The sequence below is a fragment of the Phaseolus vulgaris genome, chromosome 6 (assembly GCF_051622355.1).
Source record: "Phaseolus vulgaris cultivar YP4 chromosome 6, ASM5162235v1, whole genome shotgun sequence".
NCBI classification, from domain to species: Eukaryota; Viridiplantae; Streptophyta; class Magnoliopsida; order Fabales; family Fabaceae; genus Phaseolus; species Phaseolus vulgaris.
The window spans coordinates 32,373,940-32,394,221 of NC_143503.1; the positions used below are offsets into that span (position 1 = coordinate 32,373,940).

The 20,282-nt window shown below is 30.7% G+C and overlaps 1 protein-coding gene and 1 long non-coding RNA gene across 2 annotated transcripts; one reads left to right on the forward strand and one right to left on the reverse strand.

Annotated features, from left to right (window-relative positions):
- Positions 1-5,317: 5,317 nt before the first annotated feature.
- Positions 5,318-6,627, reverse strand: LOC137832265 (uncharacterized). The gene is made up of 3 exons (XR_011084528.2): positions 6,492-6,627; positions 6,266-6,340; positions 5,318-5,489 (listed from the first exon to the last, which is right to left on the reverse strand). It is a non-coding gene; the product is annotated as an uncharacterized LOC137832265 (long non-coding RNA).
- Positions 6,628-17,788: 11,161 nt separating this feature from the next.
- On the forward strand, positions 17,789-19,578 carry MUTE (basic helix-loop-helix (bHLH) DNA-binding superfamily protein). Its single transcript, XM_068641519.2, has 3 exons — positions 17,789-17,935; positions 18,134-18,526; positions 19,299-19,578. Exons 1-3 carry the CDS (start codon positions 17,840-17,842, stop codon positions 19,383-19,385), a joined length of 576 nt encoding a protein of 191 aa, XP_068497620.1. The 5' UTR covers positions 17,789-17,839; the 3' UTR covers positions 19,386-19,578.
- Positions 19,579-20,282: the final 704 nt, after the last annotated feature.

The window sequence follows — 20,282 nt, forward strand, 5'->3', positions numbered from 1 at the left end:
ACTTTTCTGCTGGGACTAAAACACAATAATGGTCCTCTTTCGCCTCTGGATTCCACCATTAAAATTAATTAATCTAAATTACTATAATTGTTTATCTCTTACATCACAGACATTAAAGGTCTCTCACTCTAGTCATGCATGTCAGGGAGATTACCAAAATAGGAAATGGGGATGTTAAGCTAATTTGATAAATTATTAACAGAAAAATAATAAGATTAAAATTGAAACTGTCTTATTACATTGATTTAATATATGGTAAATTGATTAACTTTAAATTGAGGTTTGAATTATGATTTATCAAGCCTTAGAAGCTTAAAATGTACAAAACCAATGTCACCAAGAATGAAACAATACTTTGTAGAGTTTGCACAGAAGCCTTAGAAAAGCTTAAGATTATTTGAGTTGTCTAACAGTGAATAAACTGGTTCCAGAAGCTTCATTGTGGGGAAAAGAAAACTATTGGTGTACACATATATCCCTGTCTCCTTGAGGTAGAAGCATCTTCAACGAATCAAAAGATATTCGATTCGCCGCATCTTTTGTTTTTTCTGGAATAAAATTTTGTGTGATGGATCAGTTTTTAGGAAGAAGACAACTAAGATTTCATTCAAAATCTACACGACATGGACTGTAATAAAAATATGCATTGAGACCATATTCGTTAGTAGGTCATGACTAAGTATGGGTAATTATATATTCAACTCAACGGAAACATCAAACTTTTGAGCCAAACTAATCCTACAAAAAAACATGTGTGAAAAACGCTATTTGTTTAATTAGAAAATGTTTAATTAGAAAAGAGATGTGTGGGGATTTGAGACACTAGATGGATAAGGATGTGTTGGAGATCTCACTAGAGATAAGAATATTTCATTATATATAAGCGGATACAAACCTCACCTTATGAGTCGGTTTTAGGCAATTTCTTCCCGCACCCAATCCATTTTGAGTGGCACTCAACGAACATTTTAAAATTCAATTGTATCCTTGTCATGTTTATTTTGAAAAAGCTTGTAGGGTGCGTTGATGCCCTCATATCTTCGCGCAACAATGGAGGACCTTCGCACTCCTAGCTTCATCTTTGTTCAAGGGGTCCTTCCACTCAACACTACGCTACCGGAGAAATGTCAACCAAGATGCGAGGAGGCGAACGCTCGTGTGAGAGATGGTGTTGGGTGCGAGAATGGCAGAAACGAACTTGAGTATGTGATTGGGTGCAGAAATCACTAAATCCTAATTTCATTTTCATTAAGGGTAATTTGGTATTTTCACAAATGCAATTGGGTGCAGGTCCAATTTGATTGGGTGTAGGGAGAATTAGCCCCGATTTTATGAGGTTGAGTTTAAAGTCCACTTTGTAATATGGTATCAGAGTCATTTTCGAGCATATTTTAACGAGTGTGATTGATGGGATGATTATAAAGAATTTTTTTTTAAATGTGTAACATGTTACCTTATAAATTTATCCTTACTTATTAAAACAATTAAATAATGAAATGAGTTTTTTTTAAACATATTTATAAATTAAAAATTAAATATATATTAAATGTAAATAGGTATAATTTAAAAATTACAATTCAAAAAATATGTATTCAAAAAATTAAATAAAAACAGATACTTAACATAATTTCTTAAAATATTAAACATGAATTATAAAATTTAAAAATAAATCAGATATTATATAAATAAATAAAAATATTATTTTTTAATATTAAAAATTCTGTAATAATGAAAAATAAAAAGTACTATAGAAAAAAATATTATATAAGGTAATTAACAATAGAAAAGAATTTCATAAAAAAATATAATAGAATAAATTATAACTCATAAATATAATAATTATACATAAAAATATATTAATATAAACACAACAACAAATTAAATAAAAACAAAAATTCAAATAATTTCTTAAAATATTAAACGTATATTATAAAATTATAAAATAAATCATATCTTATATAAATAAATAAAAAATACTATTTTTTAATATTAAAAAACCTTACAATTTGAAAAGTAAAAAAAAAAATAACTATAATAGTAAAATAAATGAGAATAAATTTTTTCCCTTTAGATCTCTTCATTTTGAAGAAAGAAAATATTTATTATTTACAAATATATTCTCTTCTTCTTTTTTCTCACAAAATCATGAATTCAAATTTTTCTTATTATTGGTTAAACTATATTGCTATACAAGTTTTTAAAGTGCAAACTATTTATCTAGTCCAAGAATGAGTCCAAGTACAAATACTTGCAATTTATTTGATCCAAGAACGTGTCCAAGTGAATGCTGTGGTTATTTGGTTAAAGAAACTGTCCAAGTGCAAAGAGGAGCTCTTTATTTGGTCCAGGAATGTGTCCAAGTGCTATATTATAGATAACCAAGACAATTTGTACTTTCACAAAACCATGTGATATTTATTTGGTTAGTCACGTGTATATTAACCATTATGTCAATGGTGACATTAACATGCTCTCTTCATACTCCTTTTCTTTTCAAGGAAAATGATACATACATAGTCCAATGTTTGGTTCTTAATTAGTGGTAGTCTCGGTGATTAACCTCACTAACAAACCATAAAATCCTCTGCATTTCACCTATTCCAAACTAGTTTTTTTTTTCTCATTGAAGAGAAATTCGGGCTGTGTCAATTACCAACCAATGGACATTTTTTTTCCCATCAAATACTACAAATCTAATTTATTTGAGGGATTTGCTTACAATGATCATGTGTGGTTTTTTTTATTTGTAATTATGATCTCTTTCAAGATATTCAAAATGAGAAGTATGATATTTAAGCTATAAACGAACATTATAACAATCAAACACACCACTTTTAGAAAACTTCAATTAACAGTGTAAAGAATCATTAAATTAGAATGAAACAAAATTTAAAAACTAAAAATAATTAGTTGTTATATTAATTAAATTAGATATTATTGTAGAGTCTGAAAAAATTATTGCTATCTAATTAATTAGTTTTTATCATTGATAAATAGTTTATACATTGATATATACACTACTAAACAATCATTAAATATAAATCAATTTTAGAGACTAAAAATAATTAGTTGCTATATTGACTAAATTAGATATTATCTTAGAGACTAGAAAAATTATTGGTTTCTAAATTAGTTTCTATTGTTGATAAATAATTTCTAAATTGATATCTAAATAGATACCAACTTTAGAATCTAAATAATTGGTTGCTAAAACTTAGGTAGCTAATTAGATATAAAATTAGAAACTATTTATCAATAATAGAAACTAATTTAGAAATCAATAATTTTTTCAGTCTCTAAAATAGTATATAATTTAATCAATATAACTAATTATTTTTTGTGTTTAAAATTTGTTTTATTTTATGATTTTTTTTATTGATAATTAGCTATCAAGATTTTAACTACAAAATAATTGGTAGTTAAAATATTTATAGTTAGCTAGATACCAATTTATAAACTATTTATCAATTATAAACACTAATTTAGATATCAATAACTTTTTTAGTAATTTAATCGATATAACAACTAATTATTTTTGTCTTTAATTTTTTTTTATTTAATAATTTTTTAATAGTGTAATTTTTCGATAATTATTTTTCCTCTAGAATATCATTTTGGTTCCTTATGTGAAATTTTGGTTTTACGATGAAGATCATTTTTAGATTTAGTTTTTTCTTCTTTAGAATGTCTATATGTTAGATTACAAATAATAGATTTGATAAGTTTTTTTTAATTAACGGTGTTAATTTATGGGAGCTGTAACAGATTAATCTTAAGCTATTTTACTTTGTTTGAATTTGTTATATTTTGGGTTTTGAGGTTTTTTCTTAACTATAACATCTTTGTACGTAGTTTTGTTGGTACAAGAAGCATTATTGGTTTCTCTGTCACCAAGAATCTTAGCAGTATGACTTTTTTGGTATATTTGGTTTGATGTATACAAAGGTTTGCTTGCTGTTATGTGTCATGTGGTGAGGGAATGAACATTTTAAAGTACACTTTGTTTAGCCAGTTAGGCTATAATGTTTTTTATTATAACTCATTGATTAAAAAATTTCTACTACTCCCATTTATTAAAAAAATTTATTGTCAATAAAAATATATGTTAATTTTAAAAAGCATAAGGTAGCATTTCTCATCATTACTTTAGTGATATACATCATAAATTAATATCTTGCTATAGCTCTCTTATTTTATCTGTACAGGTTAAAGTCTCATTGGGTGGGCACCAGTGATAACCACAGATGCAGAAAAGTGAAGAAAATCTTTGATAAATACATAGTAGAAATATTAACATTAACATGTCAGTGCAGTAATTTCTTATTTCTTTTATGAATGGTTTTTTTTTATATACCATAAATTTGATTTAACTAAATTTTTTATTTTTTACTGACAATTTAATGATCTTTTAAGACTCGATGCTGACAAGAGAACAACTTGTAGTTCATTCCAGTAAACAGAATCAATAAATTAGACAAGTGGGTATTTTTTTAAACAAAAAAGTAGGTTATAATTGCAGGATAAAAAATGCCTCTCTTAGCTTTTTTCCTAACCCACTATTCTTAATTGATCTTAAAGATTTACAAAGTTGTAAAGCTTTATTAATTATATACATATATATGTTTCTAAAATAGGTTATCATGTTCTGAGCAATTTTTATTTTGTGAATTGTAATGGTGGTTTTAAAAGTTTCCTTGATGGCAAAGTGCTAATCATGGTTTGCACTCATTATTGAGGGGGCTGGAAAACTTTGCTTGACAAAGCTACATATAATATTTTTCAATTAAAACATAATTTAATCCATTCATGGATATGAACTGCTCCCATACTTGCAGACCGTTTGAGATGGGAGTAGAACCTTATATATTTCTCTATTCTCTTCTTTTAATTTAATTTTTTTATAAAACAATTCTACTCTACTCAAAAAAATATTTTTGACTTAACATTTGCAAGTTCTGAAAATTATTTTCAGAATAGCTTTTTAAAAATAAAAACAGTTCAATTATGTTTTTTTTCTATAGTCTTGCATGTTTATATTGTTTTATGCCACCTTCTACAAATTTTCTACATCCTTAAATATTTTTTAATTTTAAAACTAGGGACAATATTAAAAATAAAATTAAGGATACTTTTAAGAAAAAAATCTATCTCCATTTTCTAACAAGAATAATGTTTCATTATTTTATATTCTCTACCTATTGTCTTTTTATGTTATCTCTCATTGAATGATTATACATAAATATTTTATTATAAATATTTTATTTTCTACAAACATTCACAATTATTAAAGATATGATATTTGTAACACCCCAGAAAATAACATCTAAATATTTCAATACAAGTTCTACGTATTTCTATACAAACTTGGAGTTTTTCAAAACATTCCTAATACATATGATTAGGATTTATAGAAATACAAATATTTACATATCCATAACTCAAAATAAAACTTTGAAACCTCTAAGGCTTTCCTGCACCTGTATGGTCATCTGCTCGTGTACATAGTACAGTCATTGCAGTTTAAACACAACACAAAAAGCAAGGGTAAGCTAGTGAAAATAAAATTTTATAATATACGGAATTAAATTAAAAGAGAAAATAAAATTACATGGCCAATTTCTCAATTATTCAATCTTCTTCAAATTCCAACATAAATCAATCACATAGATCTCACATGGATCTACACATCCAGAATATTCAACAATCAACGTCTTCCGGAAGACCCGTATTAAGTAAGTCCTACCAGAGACTAACACCTGATCCAAAGATTACCAGCGAATCCAACAGAAAGGATCAGGGTAAGTTCAATACAATCCAAGCCGTGCATCTCATATGTCACGGTGTGCATGAACTCCCCCATCAGCTTCTCACCACCTGATATCTTAGTCTATGTGACTTAGATCATCAGTGAAGCTCGGAGATCTCTGTTACCACATAGGCATCAATACTTAATACACAACAAACATCAGTCCATACATTATCCCAAATGTATGAATTCAATTCCATACCATTCCATCATACAATATCATTCAAAAAGTGATCCACAATATTCAAAAGTCTATTTGACATAAGAAAAGATAACACTTTAATACTAAATCATCAAAATATAATATTTTTAAATTTAAATAATATACAAACAAACAACCCAATATATAAACACACAACATCCCTACATGAAAAAATTGAATATTGGGACCACGTCCCTTCTGCATTCAGATCTTCTATCCTAGGGTGCTATTAAAAAATTAAATTTAGCTTCCCTTACCTCAATTGCTTGCTTTCCAAACAACTTTTATAATTTTATTTCCCACCGTCTGGATAAGCTTCAAGATTTACGGGCCTAATGCAAGTTATCCAAACATAACAAAAATTCAGTATAGAGTAGAATAAGTTGAGAGGATTAAACTTCTCAACTGACCCCACCAATATTGATGACTAAATTCTAAGGAAAAACAAAGAACAAAGGATATTTAGAGTAAAAATGAACTTACTCTGTTTAAAAATCTGATCGGGTAGAAATGTTCCTTAACTCGCCAGCTACAACGTGGTCCGATCAGATTCTAAAATAGATGAAGATTGGAAGAGAAAATTAAGAGAGAGGGAGATAAGAGAATATGGAGAGAGAGAGAGAGAGAAATGAAGATAAGGAAGAAAAGAAGAAGAAGAAAAAAAAAACGTGCAGGGGGGAGGGTTCTGTCTTTTTTTAAAAAGAAAAGTACTGTTACATTATCTCCAACTACAAAAATTTTCGTCCTCGAAAATGAACTTACCAAGAAAGAGATTAGGGTATGATGCTCCTATCTTTTCTTCAATTTCCCAAGTGGAATCTCCAGAGATGAGATCCCACAATACTTTCACCATGGGAATACTCCTTCCACGAAGTTGTTTCACTTGTGAATCTAAAATTCTGATTGGCTTCACTTCAAATGACAGATTTTCTTTGACCTGGATGGAATTAAACTCTAGAATGTGGCTAGGATCAGGTACATACTTTCTTAGCTGAGATACATGGAAAATATTGTGAATGTTAGCTAAAGGAGGAGGCAAAGAAATTTCATAAGCCACAGAGCTTATTCTCCTGGGAATTTGATAAGGTCTTATGAACTTTGGAGTCAATTTCTTGGATTTGAGTGCTCTTCCTACACCAGTGAACGGTGTAACTCTAAAAAAAAACATGCTCGCCCGCAGAGAATTCTAAAGGTCTTCTTCTTTGATTTGCATAAGATTTTTGCCTGCTGAGAGATGTTTTCAATCTTTCCTAAATCATTTTGACTTTCTCATTGGTTTGTTGTATTAATTCTGGTCCAATTAACACACTCTCACCATCCTGAAACCAGCATAGAGGTGTCCTACACTTTCTTCCGTACAATGCCTCGAAAGGAGCCATTCCTATGCTAGCTTGGTAACTGTTATTGTAAGTGAATTCTACCAAAGGTAGAATTTCATCCCAATTGCCCAAATGATCTAACACACAAGTCCTAAGCAAATCCTCTAAGGACTGGATAGTTCTCTCTGATTGTCCATCAGTCTGAGGATGGTATGCTGAACTAAGTTTGAGTTTAGTCCCCAAAGCTTCTTGAAGTGTTTGTCAGAAACTGGAGGTGAATCTAGGATCTCTATCTGAAACTATGCTGGAGGGTGGTACACCATGCAATCTGATTATTTCATCTATGTAAAACTGAGCCAACTTCCGCATAGAGATTCTCAAGTCTATAGGTAGGAAGTGTGTCGTCTTTGTCAACCTGTCCACTATAACCCAAACAGAGTCATGCTTCCGCAAAGTACGTGGTAAGTGGGTAACAAAATCCATTGAGATACTATCCCACTTCCACACTGGAATGTCTAACTGAGTTAACATGCCTCCAGGACGTTGATGTTTAATCTTTGATTTCTGACAAGTCAAGCAAGCAACTACAAAGTTAGCTACATCATTCTTCATGCCATGCCACCAATAAAACTTATTGAGATATTGATACATCTTGGTCATTCCTGGATGTAAACTGAGTTTGCTTTTATGACCTTCAGATAACACTGTTTGCTTTAGTTCATTATCCTCTGGTATGCACATTCTATTTTTGAATCTCAAAATACCATCCACTCCTAAAGAAAAGTCTTTAGCTTTTTCAGTATTTAATAAGTCCAAGAAATTCTTCAATTTTGAATCTTCCAACTGCTTCTCTTTCACCTTCTCCAGAAATTCATTAGTTATAACAAGTGTATTACAACTAATGCAATTTGAAGACATGGAAACCTCCAAATTCATACTCTTGAAATCTTCAATCAATGTTAGCTCTCTAATCATAAGCGACGACATTTGTATCTTTTTACGACTCAACGCATCTGCAACAACATTTGCCTTCCCAGGATGATATATTAGTTGAAAATCATAGTCTTTTAAAATTCAATCCATCTCCTCTGCCTCATATTAAGGTCCTTCTGCTCAAACCAATACCTCAAGCTTTTATGATCGCTAAACACATCAAAACTAACTCCATAAAGAAAATGTCTCCATATTTTTAAAGCAAAGACAACTGCTGCCAATTCTATGAGTTGGATAATTTCTTTCAAGCACCTTTAACTGACGAGAAACGTATGCAACAACTTTCTTATTCTGCATCAGAACACAACCCAATCCCTGATAGGAAGCATCACAGAAAACTTTAAAATATTGATTGGTATCAGGGATTGTCAATACAAGAGCATTAGTCAATCTTCTTTTCAACTCTTCAAAACTTCTCTCACATTGTTCTGTCCATGCAAAAGGATGACATTTCTAGTCAATTGGGTCAAATGAACCACTATTTTAGAAAAACCTTCTATAAATCTCCTGTAATATCCTGCTAACCCGACAAAGCTTCTAATTTTTGTAACTGTTTTAGGACGCTCCCACTGAAGTACAACCTCCACTTTAGAAGGATCTACTGATATTCCTTGTGCAGAGATGACATGTCCTAAAAATTGTATTTCTGACATCCAGAAGTCACATTTTGAAAGTTTAGCATATAACTGTTTTTCTCTCAAAATGTTCAGGACAGTTCTAAGATGTTCTGCATGTTCTTCCCTTGTACGAGAATAGATCAAGATATCATCTATGAACACTACCACAAACTTATCAAGAAAAGGTCTGAATATCCGATTCATATCATCCATGAAGATAGCTGGAGCATTGGTCTCACCAAATGGCATGACCAGAAATTCATAGTGACCATACCTTGATCTAAAAGCAGTCTTCTGAACATCTTTCGCTTTCACTAAAATTTGGTGATAGCCTGAGCACAAATCTATCTTAGAAAAGACAACTGCCCCATGCAACTGATCCATCAGGTCATCAATTCTAGGAAGAGGATATTTATTCTTTATTGTTAACTTGTTTAATTGTCTGTAATCTATGCATAAACGTGACGAACCATCTTTCTTCTTCACTAATAGCATTGGAGCTCCCCATGGAGAAACACTAGGTCGAATGAATTGTTTCTCCAATAAGTCTTCTAGTTGTTTCTTCAATTCCGCTAACTCCGCTGGTGCCATTCGGTATGGAGAAATTGAAACAAGGCCTGCTCCAAGAATCAAGTCTATTTCAAACTTTATCTCTCTTTTAGGTGGAAGTCCAGGAATCTCATCAGGAAATACATCCATAAACTCCTGAACTACAAACATATCTTTTTGTACTTTATCAGTAACTATAGAACAAGCCAAAAGCATAAAACATTTTGCACCTTCTTGTATCTCTCTCTCAAACTGATGAGCTGAGATAACCTGCACTCTTTCTAATTTAGGGAAAATTAACTTCTTCTGACCACAATCTATAAGGATATGATTAGCAGACAACCAATCCATTCCCAATATAACCTCCAAATCTTTTAGAGGTATACAAATCATGTTGAGTTTGTATCTCTGCCCATCTATAATTACTGGACACTCAGTACACATGGAAGAGGTTACTATAATACCTTCTCTTGTTGTAGATACCACCAACTCAATTTCTAATTCTCGGACTGACAACTTAAGCTTCTTAGCACAATCAAAAGATATAAAAGAATGGGTTGCCCCAAAATCAAACAATACAGATAACTGTGTTCCAAGGATAGAACAAATACCTTTAACAAGGCTATCAAACTGTGAAGCTTCAGCTCCACTAATAGCAAAAACTCTGCCAACAGTTTTGGGTTTTTGATTACTATTTTGTTGTACTTCTGCACTCCGCCAGAATTTGGAGCTCCCAATTGGACACAACAGTCTTTTGTTGCATGACCATACTTGTGACATCTATCACATGTCACATTTGACACTGAATGAAGGCAAAATCTAACAACATGTGGCCCACCGCATCTAAAACATTTGAAACTAGGTGGTGATTGAGAACTGGGTCTTCCGCTGCTATAAGATTGAGGTCTGAAATAAGGTTTCTTTCTATCTTCATATTTAGGCATGCTTTTAGAAGGTCGTCCTCCCACTTGAGTCTTAGCAAGTCTGCTACTATTTTTCAAACTCTCCACTACTTTTGCTTTCTCCACTAGAGTAGGGAAATCTCTAATGGACATAGGAATCACCACTTCTTTAAGCTCTTGCTTCAACCCAAACTCAAATTTTCTACATCTCCAAGCCTCAGTCATGGTATGGGTGTAGAATCTAGCTAGGTGTTTAAACCTAGTAGCATATTCAGTGACTAAAAGATTTTCTTGTTCCAGCTGCATGAATTCAATTTCTTTTGCATACCTGACACTATCAGGAAAATATTCCTCCAAGAATCTTACTTTGAAGTTCTCCTAAGTGACATCTTCTCCTCTGTCTTCCATCATTTGCTTCATGCCTATCCACCAGAATTCAGTTTCTTCAGTTAGTACATAAATGGCATAGGATAACTTTCTCTCTTCAGGGCATTGAGTAGCTTCAAAGATTCTTTCTATGTCTATCACCCACTGGTCTGCTCCATCTGGATTTACCTTGCCATTAAATATGGGCGGATTGTGTCTCAGAAAATCCTTCAAACTAAAGGTATGGGGTTGTTGATGAAGCTGAGATGCTTCAGCTGCTAATCTAGTAGTTTCTAATTGATGAAGGGTAGTTTGTTGTTGTTGTGCCATAGTAGCACTCTATTGTTGCAAGGTTGTTGCCATCATCTTTATTGCCCGAGCTAAGTTGGGCATATCTACTGGTGGAGGAGGAGTTGGTGGTCTACGTGCCATCTACTAAGCACGTAAAGAATTGGGTTAGAAATTACTAAAAATTTCCAACTACATCTTTAAGACAAATTAACTTAAAAGAAATCATCACACAAAATAGATACAAAATCAATCAAGACTTATCTCTAAAATGTACTCTAGCTACTTAGAATTAAGATAGAAAACAATCTTGATCTAGTCATGAGTGTGCACCCTCACCACTCTATCAAGATTCTTTTCATTCTTAATACTTTCATCTTTATTCATAACAATTAACTTGACTCGAACACAAACAAGATTTCAAGAAAAACAACTTTGTCAAACATCTTATTAGAAACTTTTAATTAAGTCTTGAGGCTAGACTTAAACAAAAATCTACACGCAGGAGAAACAGAATAAACCCACTACCCTCAGGTTATCCTAAGGATGAACCGCTCTGATACCATTAAATGTAACACCCCAGAAAATAACATCTAAATATTTCAATACAAGTTCTACGTATTTCTATACAAACTTGGAGTTTTTCAAAACATTCCTAATACATATGATTAGGATTTATAGAAATACAAATATTTACATATCCATAACTCAAAATAAAACTTTGAAACCTCTAAGGTTTTCCTGCACCTGTATGGTCATCTGCTCGTGTACATAGTACAGTCATTGCAGTTTAAACACAACACAAAAAGTAAGGGTAAGCTAGTGAAAATAAAATTTTATAATATACGGAATTAAATTAAAAGAGAAAATAAAATTACATGGCCAATTTCTCAATTATTGAATCTTCAAATTCCAACATAAATCAATCACATAGATCTCACATGGATCTACACATCCAGAATATTCAACAATCAACGTCTTCCGGAAGACCCGTATTAAGTAAGTCCTACCAGAGACTAACACCTGATCCAAAGATTACCAGCGAATCCAACAGAAAGGATCAGGGTAAGTTCAATACAACCCAAGCCGTGCATCTCATATGTCACGGTGTGCATGAACTCCCCCATCAGCTTCTCACCACCTGATATCTTAGTCTATGTGACTTAGATCATCAGTGAAGCTCGGAGATCTCTGTTACCACATAGGCATCAATACTTAATACACAACAAACATCAGTCCATACATTATCCCAAATGTATGAATTCAATTCCATACAATTCCATCATACAATATCATTCAAAAAGTGATCCACAATATTCAAAAGTCTATTTGACATAAGAAAAGATAACACTTTAATACTAAATCATCAAAATATAATATTTTTAAATTTAAATAATATACAAACAAACAACCCAATATATAAACACACAACATCCCTACATGAAAAAATTGAATATTGGGACCACGTCCCTTCTGCATTCAGATCTTCTATCCTAGGGTGCTATTAAAAAATTAAATTTAGCTTCCCTTACCTCAATTGCTTGCTTTCCAAGCAACTTTTATAATTTTATTTCCCACCGTCTGGATAAGCTTCAAGATTTACGGGCCTAATGCAAGTTATCCAAACATAACAAAAATTCAGTATAGAGTAGAATAAGTTGAGAGGATTAAACTTCTCAATTGACCCCACCAATATTGATGACTAAATTCTAAGGAAAAACAAAGAACAAAGGATATTTAGAGTAAAAATGAACTTTTTCTGTTTAAAAATCTGATCGGGTAGAAATGTTCCTTAACTCGCCAGCTACAACGTGGTCCGATCAGATTCTAAAATAGATGAAGATTGGAAGAGAAAATTAAGAGAGAGGGAGATAAGAGAATATGGAGAGAGAGAGAAATGAAGATAAGGAAGAAAAGAAGAAGAAGAAAAAAAAAAAAGGTGCAGGGGGAGGGTTCTGTCTTTTTTTAAAAAGAAAAGTACGGTTACAATATTTTTATTTTAAAATTTGAAATTAATTTTAAGATGAAGTAACCGAAAAAGTAAAATTTTTATTATTTTAACAAGTATTTCAAAAATGTAAAAGAATTAAAGGATGTTCATGTAGTAAAGGTGAAGAGAGTGAGAGAAAGAAGATGAAGTGAGATTGAAGAGCCCATGCAGAAAAAAAATTCCCAAAAACACATATATAACTACGGTTCAAAAAAAAAGTCACAATTTACATAGAAACAAACATATAACAATAATTGAAGTGAGAATTGTCGTTAAAATCAGAGAAATTTTAAAAAAATTACAAAAAATTCATCATTTCTTTTACAATAATTATTCTTTCCGAATCATCTTTATAATCTTTATAAGTAATCGTTGAATTCATATTTTGTAATAGTGTATATTTTCAATTACAATTATGTGGTTCTTTTTTAATTTAATGTTTAATCTTAACTATTCAATACATATATAATTACGTGTTCAATATTTTTTTATTCTTGCATAAAAAAAACCCTTCTAACTTCGTATAATATAAATTGTTATATAAAGTTAATGTTAAATAGGAACATTTAAAAAAGTGCGCTATTTAGAAGAGAGAGAAAAATATAGAGGATAAATAATGACAGTATATTTTATTTTTATTAATTAAAATATGAAAATAAAATAGACATAAAAATTTATATTTAAATAAAATAGACATAAAAATTTATATTTAAATAAAATATGTTATTTTCCTCCAATTTAAATTTTAAACCTTTTGTGTGTCTTTTTTTTTTCTGTGTAATTATCATACAAACAAACCAACATGGAGAGGGTAACACAGTTTATCTCACAGTTGGTCAATTTTTGTCTTGGAACTCTAGTTTAAGACGACTCCTTGGGGTGCCAAACAGAGATACTGTTTAAATTTATTTCCTACGTATTTTGGCATTTTGTTTTAATGTTCTTAAAAGTTTAAAATTAAATCAACGATACCTATTCAACGAACTTTCCTTGCAAGATTATGCCGAAAATCGTGAAAATTATCCACAAGATCAATTATGTTCTACTTATAATTAACTACGATGGAAAAAATATTATGAATTGTTTTATCTCATAATTATATATATATATATATATATATATTATACAATAATATTATTAATAATAAATAAAATTAGTAATAAAAAAATTCAGTCATTTCTTTCTCAGCAAACAATTTTAATTTTAGTTTTTTTTTTATATTTCTCCTTTTTTCCTTTTTTCACTTTTATTTTGTTTTTCCTCTACCAAAAACTAAGTAGTATAGATAATTAATTGTTGCAAGTTCATATCATAAAAAAATCCATTTTCGTGTTACTGATAAATAATTTATTCCTTACACGAATACTAAATTATAATCATATATCCTTAAAATTTTATGTTATTATAATTCTATAGTATATTTGTCGATTACGTTTTAATTCTAAAAAACTCTTTATATATATAGGATAAATCAAGTTATTTTAAGAATAATTTTACTTTAAATTCATTTTCATTCTTTATTTTTTTTAATCTAATGGCTCTAATAAATATTTTATCTTTATATGTTAAATTAAAAAAATAAACAAGAGGAAAAATGTAACATCCCTATTTTTTTTTTCCAATGCAATATCTAATTAACATGTAAACATATATTAGGTTATCATATTTGTATCTATCCCTCTTCATAGGGAGTTAATATATACATAAAAAATAAAAATAAAAACAAAAGAAACAAAGCATTCCAAGGTAAATCTATCCAATACTCCAGTTGCTCAGTGAAAAGTTCTATTACCTACAATCTCATCTGCTCCCGTGTAAAACACGATCATCACAGATAAAGGAACAAACACAAACAAATAACAGGGTAAGCTAGCTATTTAAGAAATTTCTATATAATTTCATGTCAACTTAATCAACATAATTCATCAAGTCTCATACAATTTCTCAAATCATCAAGTGTCTATTCATTTTCATAATTCATCTTTTCACATGTCAGACTTCTACTGACTCAACACATAGACACTTGACTCTACTTCCGGAAGACTCGTGTATTGAAATTAACATCCAAAGACCTGCACCTGTCATACTACTGCTGTGAAACTCACACAGCCATGCGCATAATCATCTCAATATCTCATCATCTTCATATGACATGGTAAATCCATTTGATCTGCTCTGATAAGTTCTTTCAAACCTCAGACTCAGCCAAATGGACCTCCTTCAACTCTCACCAACTGAATAACTTCATCTATGTGATTCCATTATATCAGTAGAGTCAGGATCGTCTCATTCACAGGACACTCACAAATCAATACACCCTAATAACAATCTCAACACGGTATTTTGTTTCCTGAAAATAATATGTCTTGATTAGACTTCATATTTTGAACCTCATAATATCCAACATCAAACAATCAAATCATACCAATGTTTAGAATATCCAAAAATACACAACAATTCATTGACTAATCATATAAATGTCTAATTAAAGAGATTTTCAATTAACTATACATGAAATAAAAGTTTACATACTTTATAAGAAAAACTATATAGAAATAAATAGATCAATCTTTTAAAAGCAAATAAAAATTAGTTTAATATTTTTATTTTATTTTATTTTATTTTATTTTACTTTAGCTTGAGCTAGAATTCGCTAGCTTGAGCTAAAATCCACCAGAGAGCACCCAGAATTTTAGCTTGAGCTAAAATTCACTAGCTTGAGCTAAAATCCTCCAGAGAGCACCCATAATTTCTTAGCTTGGGCTAAAATTTGCTAGCTTGAGCTAAAATCCTCCAGAGAGCACCCAGAATTTTAGTTTGAGCTAAAATTCACTAGCTTGGGCTAAAATCCTCCAAAGAGCACCCAGAATTTTTAGCTTGAGCTAGCACTGGCTAGCTTGAGCGAAATATGCAGAAAAATTCTGTATAACTTAATATACCTATTAGATTATAAGTCAATATCTCATTCAATTCCTAAACTATAAATCTACACATTACATGGACAGTTCCTGTTCAGCATGATACAATCACTCTCATTGAATCATTGAGTTATTATGTCCATTTATACATATATATGATTTCCAATTCCAAAACCATTTAAATCAAGCAACCAATTCTCAATCACAACACTTTCAATTTCAATCAAACTACAATCTATTCAGAACAAGAAATCTTGCAACAAAATCTGGAATTGTTGACCCCGTCATACTCACATTCAAATCTTCTAACCTATGGTTCTATTGAAGATTTTAAACTAGTTTCCCTTACCTTTACTTGAGCATATGCTCACGAAGAGCTCCAAACCTACCAAAATCTTTAAAAGTAGCTTAACTCTATCAGAGATTTTGATAGGGCAATCTTATAGGATTTACTGCCAGGAGTCCAATGGCAGACTCCGATCGCCAAACTGATAAGCAAGGAGATCAGAATCTTAGAGAGAAGGGAGAGAAAAGGAAAAAGAGGAACAAAACTGAACTTACTCTATAAGAATTCTGATCAGGCAGTCGTGTAGTCTTCACTGCCAAGAGTCCAATGGCAGACTCTGATCGCCAAACTGATAAGCGAGGAGATCAGAATCTTAGAGAGAAAGGAGAGAAAGGAAAAAGGAAACTTTTAGAGAGATGGTGATTCTGAATTTTCTATTTATATGTCATTTTCATTTTAATAATAAAATATTCAGGTATCATTTAAAATATACCACTTCTACTCTAAGGTTATTTTCTAGACCCTTACACAAAATATCATCACTTATTTAAGGATTTTTGTATTTTTTTATAACTTTTTTATTATCAGAAAGTATTTTTCACCTCTATAAAATAAAATATACTTTCAATCTAGCATTCTTATACTAATAATTATTTCTTAATTCTTAAGAAATAAATTTTAAGTATAACTCAATCTTCACACTGATGATGTACAATTACATATGAACGGATCGATAAGGGATGACCTAATAAGGTCAACAAACACCTTTTAAAATACATCATATGATTCTAATATATATTAAAAAAAAATATAATTCAACTTCATAAAATTCTTATATTATACTATATCTATCATAATAAACCTGTGATCTGTATTCCTAAATCATGTTATAATATGTTATTACATGCGTTCTCCGACCTGTTATTAATTAATAACTTGCCCAAAATTTATAACCCATTAATTATAGGATTCTGAAACTTTATCTTTTAAGTGGGCTAAATGATATTGTGAAAAAATGTTGTTATTTATAACTGTGTATATAAACATTATTTTCCTGTTTCTTGGAGTCTTGGAGAGCTGCAGTTAAAAGAAAATAATAGAATGTGTAATGTACACAGTGACCACATTGCAACCGATCACTGGAATTGCAAAGGATTTTGGTACACCCAACAATGTTTGGGAATAATTGCATGGTTGCAACATGCTTCTAAGTTGAGCGATGAAGGCCTCGGCAAGGCATGCATGAATGAAGGAAATGGAACAGATAAAAATGCATGGGAGAGCTGAGAAAATAACCATCTCCCTGTTTTAACTCACGAGGGCACGTAATTGACGCAAGATCATAAACGTGAGACGCGTAATGTTTATAAGCAAGGAAAGAGAGAGAAAGAGTGATTCTGTCTATGTATGTCTATCAGTAAACTACGTTAAAGAATACTTCACGGGAAAGCAACCTATAGCATTTATTACCTTTTCTTTTCTCACCACTTCAACTCTTAATTTGCCTCCTATAAATACACCACACTTTGATTTCTGCAGTGAAAATAACTAACTAGCTAAAACCAAGAGATAGAGCTCAACCATACTTATCTACAACCAAATCATGTCTCACATAGCTGTCGAGAGGAACCGAAGAAGACAGATGAATGAACATCTCAAAGTTTTAAGATCGTTGACCCCATGTTTCTATATCAAAAGGGTATTTTCTCCCTCTATATATCTTTCTTTTATTTTTCCTCTTCATAATATTTGTGTGTATGTCTTCGGTTTTAGAGTTACTCCTAGAGAAAATCATCATCAAAACTCTGATTTCAATGAGGGAAAAACAATTTCACATGCTGCCAATTTATTGATTTTTAGAATTGAGTTTCTTTTTTTATTCTTCCTTTTGTTTTAGGGAGATCAAGCATCTATAATCGGGGGTGTCATAGAATTCATCAAGGAGTTACACCAAGTTCTTCAGGCTTTGGAGTCCCAGAAAAGAAGAAAGAGTTTAAGCCCTAGCCCTGGTCCGAGTCCACGAACACTGCAGCCAACGTTTCATCAACTTGATAACTCCTCCATAATTGGGACCAATTCTTTCAAGGAACTAGGAGCAAGCTGCAACTCTTCTGTTGCAGATGTTGAAGTGAAAATATCGGGTTCAAATGTGATCTTGAAAGTCATTTCCCAAAGAATTCCTGGTCAAGTTGCAAGGATCATAACTATTTTGGAAAGTCTTTCCTTTGAAGTTCTTCATCTGAACATCAGCAGCATGGAGGAGACTGTCCTTTACCAGTTTGTGGTCAAGGTGAAACAATAACTATTGCTGTCATAATTGTTTTATGAATTCATATTTAACACTAATATAGTAGTTACATAATCATATATTCATAAATACACTCACAACAAAAATCAAGGAAAATAACAGTGAGATTCCCAAATCTTGGGAGTTTTTTTATCATTGATCATAACACTTGGAATGTATAGCCCAGTTCAATTAGGGTTTCAAACCATTTCTATGATCTAAACACCTAGCTTTCTGAGAAATCGGTAGATCTTACAACTTTTCGATATCTAATCCACAAAGTGTTAACACTTCTTGATTTTGATCAACTAGCCATGGGATGTTGCACCCATATTACTAATGCGATCCAGCTTCTAAAACTTATCAAAGAACATATACAGTCTGACAAATATTCTATGCACTTCTTCATGCTGAGAAATTTAGTTATCCTTTTTTTCTCACTTTTATTTATCACCTTCTTAATGTGTTTTTCACCAAATAGCACAGATTTCGTGCAATCTACCTTGTAGATTCCTCTATTGAAACTTTGTCCAATATTTATGTTAAATTTCCGAACTGAAATTCAATTAAGGGAATATAAATACCAAGACAATATCCGTAAATTTGGATGAAGGTGATCGTACCTATTCAATTAAACATAGAAAACACTGATATAATATCGATAGTTACTATAAAATAAAGTTGCAATCATTTTTCGTTTGGTTCAAATAAAATATTTATATGGATTTTATTTACAACTTAAGTTCTTATTACATTTTTTTACGTGATATTGCAGATAGAACTGGGATGTCAACTAAGTCTGGAGGAACTAGCAATAGAAGTGCAACAAAGCTTCTACTCAGAGCCTATAAGTATGCTGTGAAGATATAACAAATCAAAAGAGATCCAATTTTCTATCGTTCTTTAATAAAAGATAGGCATGTTATATACATGCACAAAAATCATTTCTTCAGTTAAACTAGAAACTAGGGTTATTATATCATAACCGCTGTCATAAACTTCATGACAGAAAATATTCTGCAGCTTTATATTTGGTAATATACATGCATTATCTTTGTCCATGAACTCAATTGTTTCATTATTTCATGGATCGATGCGACCAAAATAAATATATATATATATATATATATAATATAATATAGTTACAACCCTATAAAACAAAACAAAATTGTAAGAGAAAGTTTTTTTTTTTTTATCAGTAAGAGAAAGTGTATGTATTATAATAATAACTCCATATAATTCAGTGGTATAGTATTCACATTCTAACTCTCAATTTTATTTAACCGTTTTAGTTTTACCTTTATTTCAATTTTTCTTGAAAGTCAAAATACATTTATTCACTCTTCAGTAGTCATGGTTTTATCTTGTTTTCTTTTTAATTTCACTACATTTAATTTTTTTAAATACTTTAAAAGTGTTTTTTAAATAAAACTTAATGGTAATATATCTAGTAAAGTATTATATTTAATGGTGATAATATAAAAATTAGATTGAAAAATACTGTATTTATTAGAATATAAAATGTAACTCAAAATATAAAATAAGAAAGCAACCACATATTTAAAAAATACAATTTTAAGTAAACAGATTAAATTTTAAAATAATAAACTAAAAAACAAAAAAAAAAAGAGAAAGAGTTTCTGCCCTCTATTTTTGCTTAGGCCGTTACACATATTATCTGTTACACATATTATCTGCTACCTCGTAACCTTAATTATTTTTTAGTGGTAAATAGTAATAAGTAACATTTTATTGCTTC

Bases quoted from the DNA above. Each gene is read 5' to 3' on its own strand.
- MUTE (XM_068641519.2), top strand. From the start codon at position 17,840: ATGTCTCACATAGCTGTCGAGAGGAACCGAAGAAGACAGATGAATGAA. The intron at 17,936-18,133 runs GTATTTTCTCCC...CTTTTGTTTTAG, and splicing joins CATGTTTCTATATCAAAAGG to GGAGATCAAGCATCTATAAT. The intron at 18,527-19,298 runs GTGAAACAATAA...GTGATATTGCAG, and splicing joins TTTACCAGTTTGTGGTCAAG to ATAGAACTGGGATGTCAACT.